This window comes from Alligator mississippiensis, chromosome 14 (genome assembly GCF_030867095.1).
Source record: "Alligator mississippiensis isolate rAllMis1 chromosome 14, rAllMis1, whole genome shotgun sequence".
Classification (NCBI taxonomy): Eukaryota; Metazoa; Chordata; order Crocodylia; family Alligatoridae; genus Alligator; species Alligator mississippiensis.
In genome coordinates this window covers 40,520,728-40,544,503 of record NC_081837.1, presented here as the reverse complement: position 1 = coordinate 40,544,503, position 23,776 = coordinate 40,520,728, and the positions used below count along the sequence as shown (strand labels likewise).

The following is a 23,776-nucleotide window of genomic DNA, read 5'->3' as shown; positions in this document are numbered from 1 at the left end:
TCCCTTTTGCTGAATCACTGAGCCAATAAAGGATTCAACCTTTAAGAGACCAAAGCAATTTCTTGTTGCTTTCTCTGCATGTGGATGGCTCATTAAAAGGAGTGTTTCAGCACAAGGACATGGTGGCCTAAGACATGATGTGTGGGGTATTGTATGCCCAGTGGAAGCAATGCACCTTTCTTCCTTGAAACATTACAACTCAGCTGTTCCATGGCTCTTCTGCAATGTCCTCTAGCCATCACCAGAGCAAAGCGACTCATTTCAGTACAAAGATGGGACATGAGTCATTTCAGGCATTTTTTTCTTCTCATTCTTGTTCCCTAGAATTTAGATGTGGGTTGGAGTATCTGACCGTCAACCTCCACCCTCGGAAATACACGCTCAGTGTAGTGCAGTGGACGCTAACGATTACAGTTTGGCCCTTAGAGCTTAGGACTGCTCAGTGATAGGAATGACCTCCCCATGGTCATTCAATCCATCCCAAGCCATTTAGGTAATGGCTTCAGCTCTCCATAACGCGGGAGGGATTTGAAATCCCACAGCCCATTCTGCAGTTTTGCATCACATTACCTTATATCAGCACTTTGCAAATCGAGTAATAAAACAGAACCAATGTTTGAGGCCTTGTGTTAACTTGGCATCATGATAAGAATTAACACGATAGCATCATAAGCAGCTCCTCTGAAAAGGATTTAAGTCTGTAAGCAAGTGCTGCCAGTTAGAAAGCCTAATAATGGAAAGTAGAGAGTGGCAAAAACCAGAACCATTTACTTGCACTGGGTTCAGATGAAACAGAATCTGTATTCAAGCTTTTCCTAACGTGGGGCTGGCACTGCCATATACCAGGGCACAGCTTTCCAGACCTCCCCCCTGGTTTTACCTCTCTCCAATACTATTTGTCTGATTAGTACATTAAGAAGGTGAAGCATATAGTCATCAGCATGTTGATGCGATAGTTCTGTTAAAATTGATTTTTCACGGTTTTTGATGTGTGCATTAGAAAACGAGAGCATGCAGGTCAGAACCTTTTGGGAACTGTGGTCCAGAGTTGCATGGGTCTTTCAGAGGGAGGTTGGGCTTTAATACATACACATGACTGATCCCTCAGGGCCTTAACATCTTTGCTTGGTTGTCTTCACTCGCTCAGCCGCTCTGCACGGGGTGTAGGCAGAGAGCCTGTGTTCAATGCACTCCAGGCACGTGAGCAGAGCGGCTGACCTGGGAATGTGAGTCGCTTGGAGAACGCAATCTGCGGCTTAGCCAGGTGAGCAATCCTTAATTGTGCAACGGGGCCCAATGAAGTTAGTGGGACTCGTTGCATGAATAAGCAGTAGTCACGCAAGCCTAAGCTGCCCGTTGGGCCCTTTGAGTCTTACTGGTTCTGATTAGCGCCCCAGCCCCTTTGAATGCAACTCGCTGGACACAGAGTACCTGAAAACTCTGCGTGGGGGGGATGAGCCTTAATTAATACATTAGGTGGCAGCAGGGGAGGGTGAGGGCAAAGGGGTATTTCAGCTACGAAAGAAACGAACTGCTAGAAGAAAAAGCTGAATGTGCCGGACTTCTGGCAGCACACGGTCCTACCTTTCAAGAGACCTTCATGGTCCATGTGGATAGACAAGGTGAAAAGGAGGAGAAAGAATGGGAATAAAACAGAGAGAAGCAGAAAGAGCCTGATCAGAGAGAGATATGATGAGGTATGCATTTAAAGGGGCAGGGCTCAAAACCACTGCATTCCTCAAGGAGCTATTTGCCTCTTTATACCAAATGAAATCAGCCTCAGGCCCTCCTGCTTCCAGCTGGGTGAAGCTCAGTGGCTTTCCCTTCCCCACTTCCCTCCCCACCAAGTTACTACTGAGCAACCAAGCGTGGGTGGTCAGAAAAGCAGGTTATTCACAGGCACATAACTGCACTGAGAGCTGGTTCCTGGAACCAGTTGGAAACTGTGCTGTAGAGCAGCAGTCACTGCTTGGTAGTGACATCCAGAAGAAGAGGACTGAGGGCTGGCCTAGTGGGTCTCCTGCTCTTTCCTCCCCTTCCCCTCTTTGGGTTTTTACTTGGGTTCATTGTTGTGGGGGGGAAGTGGGGCACTGGCAGCCTGCAACTGGCTATCCAGAGGGCTGGAGACCACGTGCTCCTTGCAGTATCTCAGAGCTCTGCTGCTAGGGCCCATTTAGTCCTTAGTCTCTACCAACAGGGTCAACTGGTACCAGCTACAAAATGGATACCCCTCCACTGGGACCTGACCTGAGACCCGCTGGACTTATTTCATGCAGGTTGCTGAACCGCAGTCGGATGGCAACGTCTTTTGGTCCCTACCCTCTAGCGCCAGAATCATGCTGGAGTCCTGAAAGCCGATGCTTCACCACCTCATCCCAGCGCCCTGAATTATGCAGTCAGTGCCTCCCCCCTAGCCCTCATCGTTATAACTCTAAACTCCATTTTAATCATTTGGTATAATGAGGCACAGTCACTGGCACAGAACGAGTTTTTCAAGGATAATGGTCTCCCACTTTGAAAATAAAGCTTCTCAGCTTAGCCTCCGCACAGGGAAACCATTATTCTGTTAGTGGAACAGAAAGATGTGACACTATCTCTTAATTACAGGCTGCAGAGATTTGAGAGTTGCATGCACAGGGCATTGAGGACGTGAGGCTATGATGAGAGCATATCAGACATGCTATGTGGAGGTGGGGAGGGAAACTAATGAAGAGCTCACATCAGCTCGAACCCTGGCCTCCCTTTAAATGCTAATTGTTACTTTCCTTCAGTCTATTGCAATCATTTTGAATCTTAATCATCTGCAGGTCACACCGGTTCTTCAAGTTCACCTTTCTCTGCCTGTTCAAAGGATGCCTTGCTTCCCTGCTTCTCCCTGTAAACTTGGGACGCTGGGGCCTGTTCTCAGGAGAAAGTACATGTATGCTGCCCCAGCCAAAAGGTGATGCTATCGCGTCTGCACTGCTTAGTTGATACTTTGCTAAGAATACTATCTTGCATTCCCAAAGTGCTATTCTCACTAGCATCTCTGAGGCAAATGCAATACCGCTCCAAGACCAGACACTGACACTCCTAGATTGAATAGCACCTGCCTTCAGAAGCTGGACTAATGGAGTACTCCTCACTTTATATGGGGGAGAAGTAAACCTCTGCTACCCACAGAGGTTTTTCTTGCTGCTAGGGTCTATGTAAGGATAGGGAACCCTTCCATTTCCAGTGAGGTAGAGCACACACATGCACCAACCAACCAACACAAACAGGAGGAGCTTCCTAACAATCACAAATCTTGGTGATTCCTTGGAGTATCTAAGGTGTCTACTGGCTCCCTCCCTCTGACCTCTGCATGCAGGTAGCAAGCTCTTTGGGTGTCCTTTAGTGTTTGAGAGGACTCTATCGCATCCCTTCCTGCTGTTTTGACAGTCATCATGTCTACTGCATGGTGCTGGGGTAACGCATGGAGCATTAGAGGGCAGTTCACTTTGCTGCAGTGGCAGCCAAGCTGAGGGGCCTCGTTTCCTCTCCCAGCCAATAGCTGCATTTTAAACAGCGTTCATTAGTGTCAGGCGTGCTTTCACAAAAGGCATGTCCATGCCACAAACCTACCACGGCCAGCAGCTGAGCTCTCAAATGCCATGTTGCGCCGTGCACGCTACCTGAACCAGTGTCACTGTACTTACAAGCTCAGACTCCCAGCACTGCTAAGTAGCCCAGGCATAGTATCCCATGAACGTTATGAAACTAGTTCTGGTTCAGGAGGTGGCATGAACAGATGTGTCCGGTATGTTTGGAAGGTGCTGCTGCACGCCACAGTAGGTCTGCGGTGTGGAGATGGCCAGAGACCTGCTTTGCAACCACTGTGGCAGAGGAAGGAATGGAAATGTTGGCTTCGTGCTGCGACCACCCCTTGCTCTAGCGCAGAGTGCCAAAGGGGCTCTGACAGCTCTGCGCAGACCGTACAGCTGTCTGAAAGATCGAAATGCTAGACCTGAACCTGCTGTGACCTGAGGCAGGAGCATGGGAGTGAAGGCTCAAACCTGCCGCTAAATCACAAGCTGATGACTTGGTTCTGAATCCTGTCCTGCCCAGGCACTGGACAGAGGGTAAGACCTGGCAAAGACCCAGTACAGGCTGGCTTCTTGTGTTGTTCTCCACTTGTGGGCAGGAGCATGGGGCGCTGGGCCCCAGGCTGCTGCTGGGTCACACACAAATTTATTTAAGAAGCAATTGCTTTTTTCAGAGGTACTATCAAAATACAGATTTCCCACTAGCAAACCAACCTCCCCGAGCAAATCACTTCAATCTGGCTGCCTGCTGCCTAATGCTCCATAATGCGTTCCGGTCCTGCTGCGTTCCCCAAATCAGTTGGGTTGACTTCTGGATAGTGGCAAAAGGAGACAGACAAAGCGAGTCCCTTCCATGTAATTATCTTGCCAAAACCTCCGCAGCTTGTGCTTGATGGATGGGTTTGGTGTCAGAGTGCAGGCATGCAGAGAGCAGACTGCTGTTGCAAAAATGAACATTCAGGTATAGGGCACACAGTCTATCGTGGCTGCATAACAGAGGACAGCTGGTGCAAACTGATGTTCTAGTTTTGGCGTCGGAGATCTAAATCTACAATCTAGACATGCAGGAAGTGAGGGGATGGGGGAGGAAGGAGTCTTTGGTCTTCTGGCCCTGCAGCGTGTTAGTATTTTGCTTTGGCTGGGATCCGTTTCTATCCTGTCTTTTCACATGCCATGCAGGACACTAAACAGCTACGGTCATATGACATCCTTTGGAGAAAAACAGCCACCACTGGAAAGTAATTACTGTAGCAACTTGCTACTAATGATAAAACTGTGACTATCCTGAAGAATCCAATTATTCTGCCTCTTATTTGTATATCCGAATGTGGCGAGGTTTACATACAGGATTTGTTCTGAAGTCCTGTACGGTACAGTCTTTGCAGCTTTCTACGCTGGTGTTATTCTGCATTTTAAATAAATTCTTCCCGTCTCAGGTACTTCACTTTGTAATGCTGGGAATATGGGGTAATGGTATAGGGCCTAATCCAAAACCCATTGAAGTCAGTGGAAAGACTCTCACTGACTAGCTTGGGCTTGGAAAGTTTTACTGTAATTCTTTTAAGGAAAAGGACACTGTGATATAAAAGCAAGCCCCGAATGCTCAATGGAGCAGGCGCACTGTAAGTCCCAGCTGCTAACGCAATGCAGGAAAATACAACAAGATCTGGCAATGTTACCTGTTCCCATTCCTTGTGTGCAATGAAGAAGCAAATGTAAAGCCATGAACACAGGACTGCACACAAACAGGCACAGAAAATACTTGCTCCCGTTTCAAATGACCACAGGGGCTGGGAGGAGAAGTGGCTGCTGTTCTTTAAAGGATGCCATTCAGTCTGATGGGAGGTGGGGAGGTCACAGCTCCCTGAGCAGAGGGCTTGCTAGGCTGCACCAAGGCTATGATAGGCATGTTTCAAGGGGCTTTGTTGAAGCTCCTCTCGAGAGAGGCCTGGGCCCTGCAGGGACTTAGCTCCTAAGACCGAGTATGCTGCGCAGGTCTGGGCGGTTGCTGAAGGTCTCTTAGTCTGGACAGTACATTAACACCACGGAGGAGGCCAAGCCCTAGCATTACATGGTTAATGAAATCCCCTTGGCCTGTGTGAGAACCTCCTCATTCTGTGTGCATGCGTGTTTGAAGGGGGCTTCCTCCCCGTGGGAGCTATCCTGTCCCGTGTGCTTGTCAGAGCAGTCTGAACGCCCCAGAAGAGGAGCAGCCATCCTGGGCTGGTTGCTTTTCCAGGTTTTTAAGGCATCTCTTTTTGTAAAGAACTTGCAGAGAGCGGGAGGCAAGAGGAGGAGAAGGAAGGTGGAAAACAGTTCATGAGAGAGTGTGGCGCCGTGGCAGTGGTTACGTGGAGGGAATAGGGGGGAAGGAGGAAGAGGAGACTCCAGGTGAGGAGGGGGTAGGTGATGGGATAGAAGTGACTGAGTGAATACACATGCCAAGTAGACACATACCTGTAGTCAAACGACCCATCCTCTACGTTCTTGTCTTCAGGATTTAGATGCTCTTCTTTGTTATCCCGCACTGTGGCAAAGAAGCAGATCACCAGGCAACAATTAAATTAGAGGGTAGAAATCTCCCTCCACAACAGCCAGCGTCGCTTCCTGCCTCTTCTGCTTCCTCCTTTTTTTTTATTTTGTCAAGGAGATTACAGAGTGAGGACAGTAACTGAGAGAGCAGCTGATTCACAGATTGTACGGGGCTGGAAGGGACCTTGCAGATCATCGGGTCCGACCCCCCTGCCCTAGGCAGGAAGACTCGAGTAAAAGCCAGTACACAAGAAAGCACCGTTCAAGTCATAAAGCACCATTTGTCAATCGCAAATCACAGAGTGATTGACCTTAGTGCAAGGTCAATCAATGCTTCTTTATATCAGGGAACGAGCCCTCGGTAAAGGCACTCAGAATGTCCTCATACATCATCTCTTGGTTTTTATTTCCAAAAGATAGCCTGTTATATTAGGAGGGGTTTATTAAGAGACTTGGGTACTAACTCTGATAGGGGTCAGCGGAGACAAGCATCACGCGTGAAACTAGCTGCATTAGGGGTTGACGCTGTTGTAGAGCGTGCAATCTTTACCGTGTTGCTAGTGTTTGCAGTCACTCCTTGTGCTTCGAGAGCCTGGCTTGCCATTGCTCTGTCGAGTGCATCAATCTTACGGATGTAAAAGTGAAGTAACACACTGGCAAACCAGGCCCACAATGAGGGAAGTTGCAAACGCTATGACTGATTTTATGGGGAGTGGCACACATGAGGATTTTAATGGTATCTGGCTTATTTCAAAATTAGGAATTGATTCACTTCGTTATGACGCCGTAAACGTGAATTTAAACTGGCGCATACTATAGTTATACTTGTGGTTTTATTCTTCCTAACGATGCTCTAGTGTTGTACGGATGAAGCCATTAACAAGTCAGCATTCGCCAATGCTTGCCAAACAGTTAGCTCAGATACAGTCCAGGGGACAAAGTGATCTGAGCATATTTGTAAGGGAGTTATGTTGGCAAATGCAGGCCACTGTACTTCACACACAGGCTCAAAACAATCCCTAGATGCTGTAGTTCTCTGTCCTGGCAGGCGTATCCGTATTGGGATCAGAAAAGAGGCCCGATTTATTACTGCAATTCGACCTCACGTCTGCCTGTGTCACCGGTTAGGATCAATGATAATTTATATTACCATAGCAGCCAGGAGCTCCACCAATGGAGTGGGAACAAATTATGCAAAGTGCTGCCCAAACACAAATCAAAACGGACCCCTGCTTTTAAGAGTAAAGAGTCTAAGTGTAATGCAAGACATTATGGATAGATACAGGCCAGATGGAGGAGTACAGGCAGTGATTTAGCACACCGGTGGCCTAACACAACATCATGGTAAAGGGAGGACTTCAGGAGGGATTTGAAAGAGGACAATGAGGAGGCTTTATGGGTGCTTACAGGGCAGCATATGAGAAAGCAAGAAGGCACTTATTGGAAAATATAACAAGTAGCCCATAGAGGCTGCATCACAGGCATCTTCTGTGAAGTTGCTGTTGGATCTTTGCCTCTGTATCACGGAGCCCAATCCTGCAGTCCTTCTGGGTACAGGGCTCTGACCAGCATGGGGATTTTGCACATCAAAAAGACTGCAGGATGGGGTTTGGGGAGCCATCTTACTGCTTAAATACTAAGGCTTAAGAGCCCAGATGGGCACAGAGCATGCATCATTTGGGCAATTCTCCCTAAGCCTCATCTCCTTCTTGCAAAGACCTTAATGAGATCTGTGTCCTTTTTGCAGAAAGAGCATGACTTTGTTTAACAGATGTCAGGTCACTCTTAATGAGTCCAGCCTGCTCTTCAGCCTGCCTCCTGCATGGCAGGGAGAACTTGCCCTGCCTTTGATTAACTGCAGTCCTTTCTGGCACTACATATTTTCATAACATGGAGGAAGAAAAACCCTTACAATGAGAAGGGTAGCAGACACCAAGACATTTTAAGCAGCTCTGAAAAGCATAGGGGGGCTTTTTTACTAAGCAGCAGATGTAATGTATGGCTGGATACAGCACTTACCTGGATATTTCCCGCCTCTGCTTCTCTTAATAAAGCACACTATCAACAAAATCAGAACCAGAAGGGCAATGGCACACATCAGCCCAATGAACCAGCCCTGCGTTGCAATGTCCGCGTGGTTCTTGGTATAAGCTGGTAGGGGGAGTTGAAAGAAAGCAAGTTAGAAAAGCCAGATTTGAACATGGGAGAGAAATAAGTAAAGTAACACTGTGGAACCTGGCTCCTAGAAAAATCTGGGCTACTCGTTCATAAATGATCCTTTTCTACAGTCGCATCGGTGTGTGCACGCATGTGTGTGTCGCTAAGTGTGGTGTCTGAGACTAAAATGGGAATCGAGTTTTATATGTTTACTGTGAGTCAACTCAGGAATCTACCAGGAGCCATGCACATCAAAGCAACATAAATAAAATGAAACTAATACAGACTAATGAAGAAGGGGGTGTAAAAATAATGGCAGAAGAAGCTGAGTAACAGATTTGATCTTCCACTTTCAGTGATTGGAAATAAGCAGAGAGCAAAATTGCAGGCGGCCCCTGTAAATGGGGTGTGAAATTCATCCAACAAGCAGCTAAAAGCTTTTATTTCCCTGGCACACGCTTGGAACAAACCAATAAATATAACAAGTTCCCTAACTGCAAAGGGTTATGCAGTGCTCTCAAAATAGCTTGTCGTGGTCAGGTTGGTAAGACTCTCTTAGGGAACAGCTCCAGCACAGCATCTGGTATAACCCTCGTGTTAGGACAAGCCAGAGCTCGCTCTCAAAGCAGGGTTTGCCCCTACTTTTAACCCCTGATCTATGTTTAGTGATCAGCACTGATGCAGCACTGACGACTGCAGACACTTAAGTGTCAATAAGGACCTAGGCATGAAACCCACCTTGTTTCATGGGCGCAAAAATATTTCTACATCTGCCAACCTGCGTTGAAAGCAGCCATCCTGCTGGTGTGAATGCTGTCAGCAGGACACGTGCAGTCCTGGGAGGAAATGTGCTTAGCCTCGGCTAGAGAGGGGGGAGACCATGCTTTGTGTGTTGGGTTTGGCCGACCCCATCCATCAGAAGGCAAGGTAGATATGACACTGTCCGTGGCAGTGGGGTGATGCTTTTCAACAGGAGGAGTGAGGCCAGGAAGGTCCATCTGACACCCCTAAAAGATGTGGCAGGATTTATTTCAATGTGGAGACAAAGCTTTAACTAAAAAGCCTTGATAGCAGATCTTGGTTGAGTGAGACTGGGATTCCAAGACAAGGAGACTTGACCCTGCAGCAATGAAAGGCTCTGTACCTCCTCACTGGAAGAGGCTCTGTATTTTGCTGCTTTAATGCAAGGCCATGAGGTCAGAGTTCAATATTAAGCAAGGAGAGGTATCGCTGTTTCCAATGTGACATCCCGACACCGAACTGCAAACCCCCAAGCCGCCGCCTATAGCATGCTGATGAGACTTATTTGCAGCTCCTATGCAAAGTAGGACAAATAAACCTCTAGCCTGAAAATAGCAGCATGCAACAAGCTCTTCCAATTGTCATGCACCTGGTTTTCAGCCAGATAGAGTCAGTAGAAAATAACAAGTGAACTAGACTGCAATGTCACTAGAGACAGTCAAGTTGACAGGAGATAGCTGGGACCTGACTTGGATGGGATCAAGAACCTGAGCTGGAACCTTACATGGGTTTGTCCTGACAAGGAGAGCACCCTTTGTTAACTCCCTTGTGACGCCCACAAGCGACTACCATCAGACCCAAATTACGCAGTGCCAGGGAATGCTGGAAGGGAGTATAGTATGCCAGGGTCTGTAATCCACTATATTTTTCATATCGCCTAGTTGAGTGAACAATAGCAAACAAATATGACTAGAAGCACAGAGCCTCTGTGCCGGCCTCCAGTTTACACAGCACGCTTTACCACTTTCCACAGACAAAGACCATCATAAATAGCAAATTGTACACACGCAGTCGACGGTTGATCAACCTCCCTGCAGTTGTTTGGCTATTGTTCTGCCATCCTGGGCCATTAAAGCCTGCAGAATCTGACTCCACTGTTATCGGTTCAGTGGTAGGAGAATGAAGGTATTTTTCTCTTTGCATGAATACATGCTTTCCAAAGTGGGGTGAATGAGAGCAGCGCGCTTGCAGTTACTGGCTATGTCCTAATGTCTTTATCCAAAAAGTCAGCAGCAGACAACACCTGAGAAACTTTTAACACCTCTCTCCCTTTTACAGACACCCAGTTCCTTCAAGACATGCAATAAATGGGGGACAGGCCCTGCCACAAGCCATGGGGGTCCTAGCAGTATCTTACGTGAAGACACAGCACAGGAACAGCCTGGAGAGAAGTGCCTCATTGAGAAGCAATCTTGAGAAGCTCCCAAAGTGCAGTTCTGCATGCCTGACTTTTGCATCTGAAGCCCTTGAGGCCCCTTGCATAGGTGAAAGAACAGGTCAGGCCGTGTCACTCGAATTCCACTTTAATATGTTTCATTTTAATGTCTTCAGATTGTGGCCAAAGATGGGAACGTGACGATGATTTTAGAAGTGTGATACAAAGTAACTAGGCCCCGCAGCCTAAATAAGAAGCATAATAGACGAGCCGATACTTGCTTAAAATTCTACTCGTAAAAAAAATCCTTGAGCCACGCTGTTCTAGGGCTTTAAACACAATTTTGGGTTGTTTCAATCCATGCTCTTCCTCAATTTCCATGTGTGGTCAAATTGCAACCATGATGTTCTTAGCTGGCTCCTTGAAATGAAAATTAGGATGGTTCGAGACTAAGAGGAGGAAAGGAGAACTTTTAGCAAATAAATGAAGCCACAGTTGTGAGTGGCGTGAACGGACTGGTGCAAATCCATAACTGAGTCACAGTAACTTAAGATCTAGCCCAAGACTTTCAAATGCCCAAAGAATGTCGGGCTAGGTCTACACGCTGGACCTTTTCCCTGGTCTGGTCACATCAGTTAAAGGGTGCAACTTTTCACAACACTTCTAGACCAGCCAACACCAGGATCAAAGAACTTGTGCTGATCCAACTAACTGTGCTTAGTAACTGGTATAAATTATAGTAGCAAAAGTACCTTATTGGGCTTGCAAGCTGCTAGGAGGTTTGCAGGCATTCCTATACCCTGCAAGCCTTTCCTTGGGTACATCTGGCTTGTAGGTCTCCAATTCCCACTGACCTCCAATGAGCTTTGGATACTAAGTGCCCTTGGCTCCTGACAGTAACTGCCAGTGGGTATCCTGTGCATGCTCCATTCCTGCTAAGAAGCTCATTCAGGGAGCTGAGCACTGCTTGAAGGTGCAAATTTTGATAATGGAAAGAGCGAGTTGATAATTGAATGAAGCTGAGAATTGGATTGACGAAACTGCACATGGGGGGAAGAGATAAAATTACACCAGAGAGCTTTGAAATGAAAGGGGATTGGATTAGCCGTGCGGACAGGATGGGATTTTGGCAGAAGACAATGCTGGGAGATGGACTGGCTTTTAACTGACATGGAAACAAAGCGACCTGAAAGAAAAATTGCGCGCCAACATGTGGAATGAGGCTTAGTTTTTTTTCTGAAGTGGAGAGCAGTTTCAATGGGGAGTAAGGAGACGGCTCTCCCTAGAACCCGAGGAACCGAGTACTGACAAAACAGGCTCCAAAATGCCATCCTCATCCAAAGAAAGAAATGCGTGATGCTAAAACATACACCCATGGCAATCCCGTAGGTAGTGTCAACAGAGCAACCGTCACGACAACGTTCAAACAAGGTTATTAAGTGTGTGTCTCGTTAGAGAGGATGTTCTGATCTCCCTTTATGCATGACCAGCAATTTAGCTAAACAGTAGCAAGCAGTCAAGTAATCTCACTGGCTTCAGTTTTAAATGCTGCTGCCGTGACTTTGGATTTCCTGAGCTGACGATCGACTGTGGTTGGAAACATGCTTTGTCTAAAAACGACGGCTTAGGCACCAACCGCAAAACCAGTCGTGATCCACCAACCAAGCCCAAATTGTTTGCTTTTTTTTTCCGAAAGGCATAACCTTGGACCAGGCTGAAAGTGATTCCTCACAATGGCATGCTGTAGATCACACTGGCCATTGGGGGAGGCTTCACTGTTGTTTCTTGTATGAAGGCCAATGTGGTGTTAACGTCGGGAGGATTTTCAAAGCTACCGAGAACTGTGAGGCAACCAAATCCCACTTAAACTGATGGTGCTTGAACAGCCAGACCCAGCAGGTGGTTCTGAAAATCTCAGCCTGTGATTATACAATATAAAAAACATTACACTGCCAAATAGCAATGATCCAAGATTTTGTATTGATGGTATCGTAAGCTGCAGAGCTTGGGACCTTAATTGCAGACAGGCGTTTTTTTCCCAGTATGTGCCCGTATGTATATACACATACAGAAGTATATAGGTAGAAATATGAATAGGTACTGCACACGCACACAATGCAGTAAAAAAATGTGACTTCACAGACAATTGGTTTCTAGGTAGCATCCTATCGGGCGAGTTCTGTGAGCTTGAATCTGCCTTCCGACATTTTTAAGGGACAGGGGATAAAAGAAAAACCGTCTTATTTTTTTGTATCAATCTACATTTGTAGTTCTGAAGGTGTCACTTACTACTGGAAAGCACTGTTCTGATTAACCAAAAGCTGAATAGCGCCGGCAGGAAAGTCAGAGTGCAGTACACTGCAGCCGCGGTGCAGGTGGGCTAGTTCAATTTGAATGCAGATAAATAAGCAGCAACCTCTAGAATAGATATTTGCAAAACATAACCAAAAAAAATGGACAGTGCTTTCTTGTCAAAAAACATTAAATGATGGCACAGGATGGGGCAGTGGGCTCTGAGCCCTCACGGCAGCAGCATCCAGCCAGGGAAGAAATGAAACTGCAGCATGCATGCATGCAGAAATGGATTGATAGCTTTGTGGATCCTGTGCTGACGGGGCTGGGGTAGTCACCCTGACTCTGGCACAGAAATAAAGATGGTAAATCCTTGAATCTCAACGGCAATGCAATTAGGAACCCTTCACATAGACTAGATGTGGACTTGGGGACACTAAGCCTAGAATTGCATATCATAGCCCAATTTGATTCCCTGAACTCTGATTCCCCTTGTGCTTCCTGTAAGTGAGAGCCCCCAAAAAGCAGGCAAGAAAAGAGATGTGTCTGTTTTCAACTGGTAAATTGTAGCTGCCCTCTACGAGGATAATGGGAGCACCTTATAGCAATAGTGAGAGGAGGTTGGGTTCAGGTCTTGTTTAGGTTGGGGCTCAGAGGACTACGGTATTGTAATCAGAGTTGTGCTGCAAAAGGTTTCAGGCCCCAGCAGAACTGGGAAATAGGCTCCTTGCTGTTTTGCATCAGAACCAAACCCCAAAATGGAGGGGCAGGCTTGGATCCAGGGATCTGAAACCTGCATGCTAGGAACTAGAAGGGGTTGAGGGTCCAGATGTACAAAAGCATAGCCATAAAAATTAACCTAGCAAGGAACACACAGTTCATGCTTCAGTCACCTCAAAGTAAAACCAGGGATGGGGGGGGACCCAAGTTGAAACAAGCTCTCCCTTCCCCCAACAGTCATTACAGAACAGGACTTTTTCCCAAGATGGTGTCAAGGGGGACATTGCAATGTGGGTTTCACCGTTTTTCACAGCAGACTTGGCAACAGAGATGAAAGAAGTCGATCGGACTGGGTCAGCTCCCAGGCAAGGGCAGGCTGTACCTCCAGGTACAGAACAGTCGCCAGTGTTTTATCAGAGTTGTGCAGTATTATGCATGCGTGCACAATGTCTATCAAGCCCATAGCTAGAATGCTATAAAATGCATTCAGGAGATCAGCTTGGAAGATTGGCAGTGCAATTAGACACACAGAGACCAGGGCACTCTACCTGGCGTCTTATGCATCTGTCAGCTCCTATGTACGAGCCATGTGCGACTCTCTGTGGGCCACCTTCAAACACCACAGCCCCCTGGCATCAGCCCTCATCCGCATCTTGTCATGAACATCCGAGCACCCATTATTGCAATCCCCCGCATAGAAAAAATATACAGACATTTTGCTACGCCAAAGCCACAAACACCACGAGAAGCGACACACAAGTGAAGGTGCAAACGGCCATCGTGAACACGAACCCTCGCAGCAGGCGGCCTTAAGACTGCAAGCGTACCCGCGTGACGATACACACATGCTCTCTCCCCTCATCATAAGATTCCTCCTTTCAAATCAACCCCACTCGGTTATTGGTCGCACCCGCGATGCGACTGAAATGACCTTATCGGACACCACTGATGTCATCGCTCCATGGCACAGCTCTATAATAAGGGCAGAGAGGACACAACATCTGTGGAGTGTGAATGAACCTGGCCCCATGCATCATCGTGACGAAACTCCCCCAGCGAGAAGATACAGGACACAAGCAGAGAAGCTCAGGATGGAATGAAATGTCTGAGGAACGCATCACACAGCGGGGCTGAAACCCATCTCACCTGAGCTGGTCGTAAAGGTTATGTAAGAGTTTTCTTTGGGGCCAGACAATTTGGGAAATACCCACAACTTGTACTCCATCCCAGGAATCAGGTCGGCCAGCTGCACGGAGGAAGGGGTCTGGGCTTTAACAGCGACAGAGCGCACTGTATTGTTACCTGGGGAACAGAAACCGCACATCAAAGCCAGGCGGCAGGAAGCTCGGCGATATCCCCGCATTGACAGCGCAGGCGAACCTGTTTCTGCTGTACCTGGCCATTCAGCAGGTGGATGTTATGGACATTAAAATTGCACGTGCCCATGGTGAAGGTCCATTGGGAATGGAGGAAACTGGCCGGATTTTAATTGCATCTGCTGCTTGTTGTATTGATAGCATCTTAGTTAAATCCCAGGAGACCTTTCTGTACCCACTGAGCCCTGCTGGGGGCTCGTGTGCTAAACAGTCCTTAGGGTTAAGTATCGCAGGGATCAGTGCAGGATGTTTGCAGCAGAGGGGTCTGAAATGTGTCTACTCTTCACTCCTCTGACAAAACCAGTCTGACCATAAGACACAGCATAAAAATCATCCCAAGCCTTTGATGGAAGGGGCTCAGATTGGGGGTCTGCTCATCAGCTCTCCTCGCAGGGTGGAAATCTCTGCAGGTGGACTGCGAACAAACCTAAACATCGGAAACATTTCCTTAAACAGCCTGCTGGACCCACACCAAGGGTAACAAATTAGGGTGTTAGTCCTTTGGCTCAGGGACCGAAACTGGGTTTCCTCACCGTGAGACTGTTAGGCATATCTTATATCTTTAAATCAAATCAATGGTATTGAACAAATTAGAGGGTTTGGGCTTGTCTGCTAATTGGCTTGCGGCTTAGGGAAGTGGGACCATCTGCTCTGCAAAAGAGTCAATATATTACCCTGCAGTGGAAGGGGACTGTTGGCTTGAGAGCAAGCCCAAGCGTCTAACATGAACTTGGGGAAGGGTTATGGGGAGAACGGCAAACCCCACTGGCTGCATGGCTCATGCAGTGCTGGGCTCTGGCCGTAAGATCGATCAGGGTGCACTGATTTAGCCAGGTGTGGGTGAGGCTGTGTGTTAGCCAAGAATGAAGTGGGAGGTCTGAGAGCCTGAGATTAGGCTATTTTCGGGGTGCTGGGGATGTGTCGGGCGCATGTAGCTTGGGAGGTGACAAAATGCGTCCCGCACCAAGGATACTGTAAAATGACTAGAGTACAGCTGGGCCCGCGACAGACAGGCCATGGTTGTTCCTGGAGTTTTGTGGCCCCTAGCCATGCCCGGAGAACAGTTCTTAAAATGCAAATTATTTTAACTCAGCGAGGGCTCACAAATAGCAGCTGAATACATGCAGTTTGGGGTGAGCTAGGAGCTGCTTTTTCCTACGTTTTGGTAATAAGCAGCAAAGGTCTCCTGGCGGGGCTGGGGGTGGTCTCTCAAAGGAGGGGCCTTTAGGAGATGCCCGATACTGAGAATCTCCCTTGTCCCCTTTCCTCCCTATGAGCCGGACTTGTGCAAAACTCTCCTTGGAGTCAATCTTGACTAAGGGCTTCTGCAGCTTGCCCCATATTACATGAAGCAAGCTGCATGCATTTAAGATTTCACAGCCATGAAAGACAGGGCAAAGGATTGAGGAAGCTGGTGTTTGATGCTCAGACCGGCGTTTTGCAGTCTGGGAGGGGAAGGCCATTTTTACTGGGGTTTTGGGAGCCTGTTGAGTCCTTCCTATCTTACAAAATGATGCAGGAGGAGAGAAGAGAAACACATCCCCTTTCAGCCAGGGCTGACAATAGGAAATATTGCTTTGGCTAGTCACTGAAGGCATGGAGACCTCTAAGAGGAAACAGGTACTGCCTGTTACAGAGGACATGCTCGCTGGACTGCGAGTTCATCTCTGAAACAATGCTGTAAACAACCAACATTGGATCCCTGTCAAGAATTAAACACAGTTGGTTTATTTTAAGTGCCAATTTAAGACCGACACGCGCATACCAGAGGTTACGGAGGCTGAAATGGCTGGGAGATAAAGTCAGAGTTAAACAGAGTCCATCACTGACTGCCTACTAAAACCACAAAATGATTTCTTTTCAAGCACATACACAAAGGATGGGTACCAGCTTGGAATTTCTTGGCTATATCCACCCCCTTTTTTTTTTTTTTTTAAAAGAGACAATATTAAAGCCAGAGGTTTGGGACCAGGTTTCAGAAAGCTCTTTTCTTTCAAAAACCAGATGTAGTTTAAAGCCGTTTTTTCTGTATATGATCTTATTTTTTTCTTCCCTAAGAATTTCTCCCCGGTTCAGCCTGGCTTTTTCTACAGCCCTGAATTTTGTAGCGAGATGCAGTCATCACAGCTTAATCTGGGCAGAGAAATGAATGGCTCTACTCACTAAGGGTGCATGGACCTGAACCTCCGTCGCAACCAGTGCAAAGAGTGGGTAATTGCATTTAGAAGAGTGCCAACACATACAATTCCAGCACGTTCTTAATGACAGAGGACCTCCCGTGCGCCCCCGCCCCCTCCCGTCTGCTGGCTATCGAGCAGCTTTTTCAATCTGTTGTAATCAACATTGCTTAAAAGACCTATTTGAAACCCTGAGAGCTGACGGCAGCCTTAATGGCATAACCACCCTAGAGTATCTCCACGCGATCTGATGCTTACGGTCCATATACTCGACCACAAAGTGAGTTCCTGCGGAAAAATTGTGGCTCCACGTGATGTTTGCCCAGTTACTGTTAGCCGAAGCCGTTACGTTCCATATGGACGATCCGTTGGCGGCTGGTGGACAGGTTAGAACAGGTGTTAGTATTTTGGATTAGATGAGAGCGGACCCCTAATCTTGCACCTGGATTTGAAAAACATGCAACATCATTACTAGCGACGTCTGTTATCGTCTCTGGCATAAATTGGACATAGCTTCTACTGAAGTATCTGCAGTCCTGAGGACAAGCTAAATTACTTGCTAAATTCAGAACCTATTTGCATGCTTAATTCTGAACCTGCAGGCATTCAGCTGAGTTCAAAATCTAGCGTATGCCACAGCTTGTGTTGTTTGGAGCAAGTCATTTCTGAATTTGATGGATCATAGGTAGGCTGATTGTAATTGCTCTACTGCAACTGTTTCACTCTGTGCAGGAAAAAGGATAGGCTATATTCATGCCCAACCCACTCTGAGAAAAGAGGGCGCCAGCGCACACAAGCTCACAACCACAATCGAGAGGAGAGACCGGGAAAGAAAGCATTGATGTTAACAGTCTGCAAGCAACACAAACAGTAACAAAATCAACTTGTTTCTAGCAAAAAAAACCAAAACAAAAACCAAACCCCAAAAAACAGGTGATTTTCAAGCTGAAGAACATCAATGCTGCTTTCAACCAGAGATGTATAGTATAGCTTGCATCTCTAAGGTGACCTAGAGGAAGTTACACTGCGATTATGCCATGTAGTTGCACCGGGTTTAGTGTAACAACATAAGTACTGGTAGCTTCAGACAGTTTCTCTTCTCCATAGAAGCAGTTTCATTACTGAAAAAGGGAATATTTTCCCACAACTTAAGTAGACTGCACAATGACGTCTCTTTATCCTGTTGGATGTACGGGGCACAGCCATAAAAGATAAAGCAACTAGAGAAAACAGCCTGAACCCCGCTGTAAAAGTCACGGTCAAGGTCCCATGTCCTGCAAAGAAAGACTTTATGTGCTTAGCATTATGCATATGGATCTATTGAATTAATTGAAATGACTCATAGACAAGAGTCTTTGCAAGATTTGGGGTCCAAGTGATATTGTCATAGCTTTTACAATGCCACTCCGGGCTGCTAATTCCCATGACCTTATCCTGTGTCTCAAAAACTAGAGCTACTAAGTCAAGTGACTATATGAGAGCTTCAGCTTTCCTCTAAAACAAAAGAAGGACCTAGTCTTCCTGGTTGCAAAGAGACGCGTCAGATGTGACGTGAGTGCACCCTAAAGGCTGAGAAACCACAAGGCAAATAAAAGAATCTAACATTTTTGTTTGAAAACCCCCTCAAACTCATGATTTTTGTGGGGCATGGCTCAGGATTTTTGGAATGCTTGTTACTAGCCATCCTGGGAGCAGAGCCAGTAAGATAGAGGGATGTGGCCAAAGACAATGAGAACGGAGTTAAAGGAGAGGACCTCCCCCCCCTTTTTTTTAACAATGTAGAGCTGGCAGGGGCTTCTTGGCCATTGGGCCCAGACACCAGCATTCACAGGCAACTATCTGTCCAAAAGGATTCACAAGACTGCCAGCTCTAAGCCCTGTAACACAACAAATCTAAGCCTCGACTTCTCTCAGAGCTAGGGGGTGCGTCTACACGTTCATTAATGCATCGCAGTTCCTGTGTATTAAGGTTAGTACCTGTACTACCAGGTACTAAATGAGCAGTAACTGGTGCTACCGTGCAGTAGCGCCAGCGCGCACCTGTTAAGTGATGCCAGCGTGCAGCAGACTAATACTACTGCGCATTAGCATATTAGCACGGCTTTTGCCATGACGTGCTAATTCACGCGCAGTAAAATTAGTCTACTGCGCATTTAGCGTCTTGTGTAGACGCACCAAGAGAGTACTGGAGGGAGGTCTGCCTGTGCCCAAAAACCTTGATAAAGAGTCTCTCTCATATTAACTACCAGGGGGATCTATCTATTATCAATCAAGAGGAACAACAGCAATCCTTGCAGAAATCTGTGCTTCCCCAGTATGGTTCTTAATGTACCCTGGAGACAAGGCCTTAATGGAACTATGTTGATTAGCTTCTGCTTAATCCACGTTGTGGATACGTGACTACAAACAGCACCGTCATTATTTCTTGTAGGTGCAATTCCTGCCATTTTGTTAACACAAAAAGTCGGTCTCTATCACTAAAACAAATATATATATATATAGTATCTTATCACATTAGAGAGCCCAACTCCCTCTAAAGGCAGCGTTTAGTCCTCCCAAAAGAGGTGGTATCGTATGATAAGCCGATCCAAGCCCAAAGACGGAACGTGGCTGCATGTTGAAATTGGACATGCTTCCTCAAATTTCCCATAGGCTTATAACTAGACTTGCAAACGAAGGACAGCAAGCACGAACTGAAAGAGTCCTACACACAATGCCAAGCCTCTTCACAAACCGCTGATGTGCGAGATCTGAATTCGGTATAATAGAGTGCCTTGGTATCAATTAAAAAAAAAAAAAAGAGATACAATCATAATAATACTTCAAGAGCTTCTGTAGTATCTGCCTAATTTCAGAATGCGACACGTATGCTAATTAAGCTTAACGACATTCCTGGGAAAGCACTATTCATCCCACTGTACAGATGGAGAAAGTGGGGAACACGGCAGCGAGCCAAATCGTTCAGGCGTATGCAGAGTTGGGTTTGAAGCCAGAATTGCTGTCAAACCACTTCCTGTGCCCTGACCTTGACACCGTATTTATTCCCTTCTGCTCCTTGCTAACCCATCCCCAGCATGCTAAGAAACCCCACATTTGATGGAGCAAATTGCAGCTGTTGCCTGTGGTTAACCCTTAGTATGGACATGAAGTCGGTGAGAGGTCCAGGCATGGTTAGGTGGGTTAGAGGAAACAGGAAAGCGCAGTACCAAACTCCTGCTTAGTGGTGGCTGGCTGAGCACTCTCCGTAGTGGTTGTAGTGCTGGCGACGGTGGTGGCTGTAGTGGTTGTGGCAGCTGTGGTTGTAGTGGTGGCTGCAGTGGTGGTGGTAGTAGTTGTGGCGAGGGTGGTGGTGGTTGTAGGGCTGGTTAGATCGACTGTAGTTGGAGGCAACCAGGTTGCAGCTGGGAGAGGGAAATGTAAACACTGTGTTTTTAGAAGAGGTTATATCCTTAGCTGTCCTGCTTTGGCATTCCCGAAGGTTAAACACACGCATACAAGAGAGGAAGCAGAGCAGCACGACAGGGATAGCGGCAAGAATGGGAAGAGAGGGAACAAACAGAAGCACCTGAAATGAGAGAACCAAGCTTAGCTTTCATTTTCCTTCCCCGGAGTACATTCCCAGTGACTGTCATGCATTTCAGCTCCTGCCTGGGCAGGCGTGGGGGGTGCCTGGCATCTCCCGGGGAAAGGGGCGCGCCAACAATCCCGTAGGCGAGCAAGAACAAAACACATGGCAAGCGGCGGGAAGTGGGCGAGCTCAGCCCCAAACAAATAGCTCCAAATGTGCTTTCATTCTGGGCTCGCTGTCTGGCTTCTCCCCTTCTCGCGGGGCTGAACAACTTGCCTTTCTTTACGTGGGCTTTGCCCAACTGCCCCACCTCTGCCCACTGTGGATTTGAAGAGCAACAACTGGCACGGCGGGCATGAAAAATTAGAGTGAGTTCCCATGCTCTGCTGGAAGATAAGCGGAGTGAGAGTCCGCTCCCCCCGCCCCCCCCCCCCATTATAACCAGGATGTCTGAGTGCGGAATTTAGCTCTGAAAAGCCGAATCTCTCTCAAATAAGAAATGGGATTTGACTCTTTATAAAATATAATAATCCAATTTGTCACAGACTAAGTAAACCCAAATTAAATTAGCTCAGTCCACCCCGTGCTACACCTACAGCATTTCTGAGCTCATGGCATTCTGCTGGCAGACACGTTAATCGTTTCCTTCCTAGTACATCTTCCTACAGAGGCTGTGGTCTGCAGGTGCTGAAGAGGCACTTGCGTTAAGAGGAGATGCAGCTCTTGGTTTTCGCTTGAGCAGTGATGGCTGCAGCTTTGGCTTTGCAATCACTGCTGCCCACAGCTTGTCATTTCTATTAATTATTTAATAAGCCCATCTTTCCTCCGAAATCCCCTTGATGCTATATTTCGAGAGAGGAAAAAGGGGAGAGATGGGTATATAATGCACACGCACTGAAGAAGGATGCGTGCTCCCCTCCCCCAGCACTTCAGTGGCTGTAAAGGATCTGAAAGGGATTGAGCTGATGGTGCCTTTGCACAGGAGGGGAGCGGCGGATTGTAGTGTGCTTGACACCACAGGCTGCACTATGATACTTAAGACATCTCATTGCCTTTTTGGCTTTGTTTCTAGATGTATGCTGGGGTCAGGACTCTAATCCTCAAAGAGCATGAACGGGAAGAGGAACAGCGCCTTTAGCAAGTTAGGTGACTGTCAAGGGTTCTTGTTAATAAGAATTGCTGGGTGAAATTCTTTGGCCTGTTTTATGTGGAAAGTGTGACTAGATGATCACAAAGATACCTTCTGGCCTTAAAAACTATTAGGTTTTAGATGTGAGGGTTATTTTGCTATAGGGGAGACGCGTCTGTGTGTACTCCGTCGGCTGGAATGCAAGAGGGGCTGTGTGAAATATTTCCATCATTACTTGAGGACTGAAACATCTTAGGATAATTGCCGTTGGCTAAATATGCAGCTAAAACTAAGCTACACGTTAGAAAAAAATGAACAAAAGGCTCACCCTGCGATCCCTATATTGAAGTACCCCAGGCTTTCAGAGAGTTATGCCTTGCTTCCGTGTGTGGTTTGGGGACGTGCAATAAGTCTTCCGCTAGGAGCCTGCATTGGTAGACTCCCCGCTGCAAATGTGACCTTTAGCCAAATGAAAATAACTATGGGAAAGGAGCTTAGAAAGACAGCCCCATATACAACCAGATGTTTTCCACTGGTTCTGCACCAACCTAAGCCGCTATCCTACCCCTGGGCACATCGTTCCACTCACACGGAGCTCCGCTGACTTCACAGGCACTCTAGGACTGAGGCTTCATTTGATTTTTGAGAGAGAGGCGCCTTTGCACACGACTCTCCTGCATTAACAGAGTCTCTTGCTGCTCAGGATCAACATCCCATAGGTTCATGTGTGGGGGTTGCGTGCACATAATATACACATTGCTGCTTGGAAAATATCTAGAACCCAAGAGCCCCCCACAACACAGTATTAACGGTCCAATAACTGGAGTAACAGAAGTTGACGGTGGAAGAGAGCAGTTAAATCGCTCGGTCCATCTACCCACCCATTGCCCTGCACAGCACGTAGCTAAAAAAGAGGCATTGAAAATCCCAGTAACCTGCACACACTGCAAAGGAGACCAAAACCCAGCACAGTTCACAGTGCGCTCACAATGCAGCACGTATCCTCTTTGACAACACTCGCGACCGGTACAAACACAGAAGTACAGCAGCCAGCATCATGCAAAGCCCCAGCCATTCAAATAAAGCCATCAGCACCTCCCCTCCTTCTGCCCGGTGTCAAAGGTTTGATCGATTGGCGTGAAGCAGCAAGAAATGCCAAACAACATGTGAGAGAATCTAGAGAAAGCGCAGGGCGACCCAGAGCTCCTGTCAGAGCATTTGCGGTCTTGCTCTTTTTTGTTCAATTCATCCACCATAATGCACGTGTCTCTTAGAGGAGAGCTTTGCTCTCTGCAGTCCTCGCTGTTACCCACGGATCAGACCCGGGGAGGTGTATCTGTGCCTTGTGGCCACAAGTTACAAAAGCCGTATTGGGACAGCCCTGATTCCTGACATTTTTCTGAAAGTGAAGATGAGTGTGGCTAATGGCATCGCTACCTCAATTAGCTCTAAAGCTGCAATCTCCTGTTGCAATTTGAAATACACACAATAAAAATACTCAGAGAAGAAACCGGTGTTGGCTAATGAATGCTCTCAACTTCCCCGAGAGGCACTGATTTCTCCACCAGTAAAACAGGGCTTAATGAGGCATGAGGAAGTAACGCAGAGGAGTCAGGGATCGAGCTGGGACTGGAACTCAGAAGCCCTAGGCTCCTCGTCCCAGTTTGGTACCGAGGGTGGCCATCATACAGGACAGTCCAGTTGTCCTCTATTGATATGAAACCAGATGCCTTGATGTCCTCTATTTTTTTCCTGAAAATAGAGGACATCAAAGCGTCCGGTTTCGTATCAATAGAGGACAACCGGACTGTCCTCTACGATGGCCACCCTATTGGTACCACCAGGCTGTATCACCTGCTAAAGCCTCAAAGGTCTCAGTATCCTTCATTAGCGTGAGCACTGTGGGGCCAAGAAGGCCCCCTTGTTACAGTGTGATGTGCTGGCCATGTTGAGAAATGGTTTTGCACTATCTTACGCTGCTTGGTGTATATGTATTAAAATCCTGATTGAGGTGACACCATCTCTTTAATAACACTCTGAATGGAGCCCCTCAACTCTAGCTGACAGTGACGGTGTGAAGCGTTTG

General features: G+C 47.1%; 1 protein-coding gene across 18 annotated transcripts in view; it reads right to left on the bottom strand.

The window, feature by feature from the left end:
• NFASC (neurofascin) overlaps window positions 1–23,776 on the bottom strand; it is a 165,649-nt gene that overhangs the window by 7,138 nt on the left and 134,735 nt on the right. For 9 of the 18 annotated variants that reach the window (XM_059717583.1, XM_059717590.1, XM_059717587.1 and 6 more), the window contains 5 exons: window positions 20,200–20,394; window positions 17,252–17,368; window positions 14,587–14,742; window positions 8,115–8,246; window positions 6,021–6,090 (listed from right to left, as the gene is read on the bottom strand). In XM_059717583.1, coding sequence (XP_059573566.1) covers window positions 6,021–6,090; window positions 8,115–8,246; window positions 14,587–14,742; window positions 17,252–17,368; window positions 20,200–20,394 — 670 coding nt within the window. The remainder of the gene's footprint in view (window positions 1–6,020; window positions 6,091–8,114; window positions 8,247–14,586; window positions 14,743–17,251; window positions 17,369–20,199; window positions 20,395–23,776) is intronic. The other 9 variants (XM_059717592.1, XM_059717593.1, XM_059717595.1 and 6 more) reach the window with 1 other exon arrangement.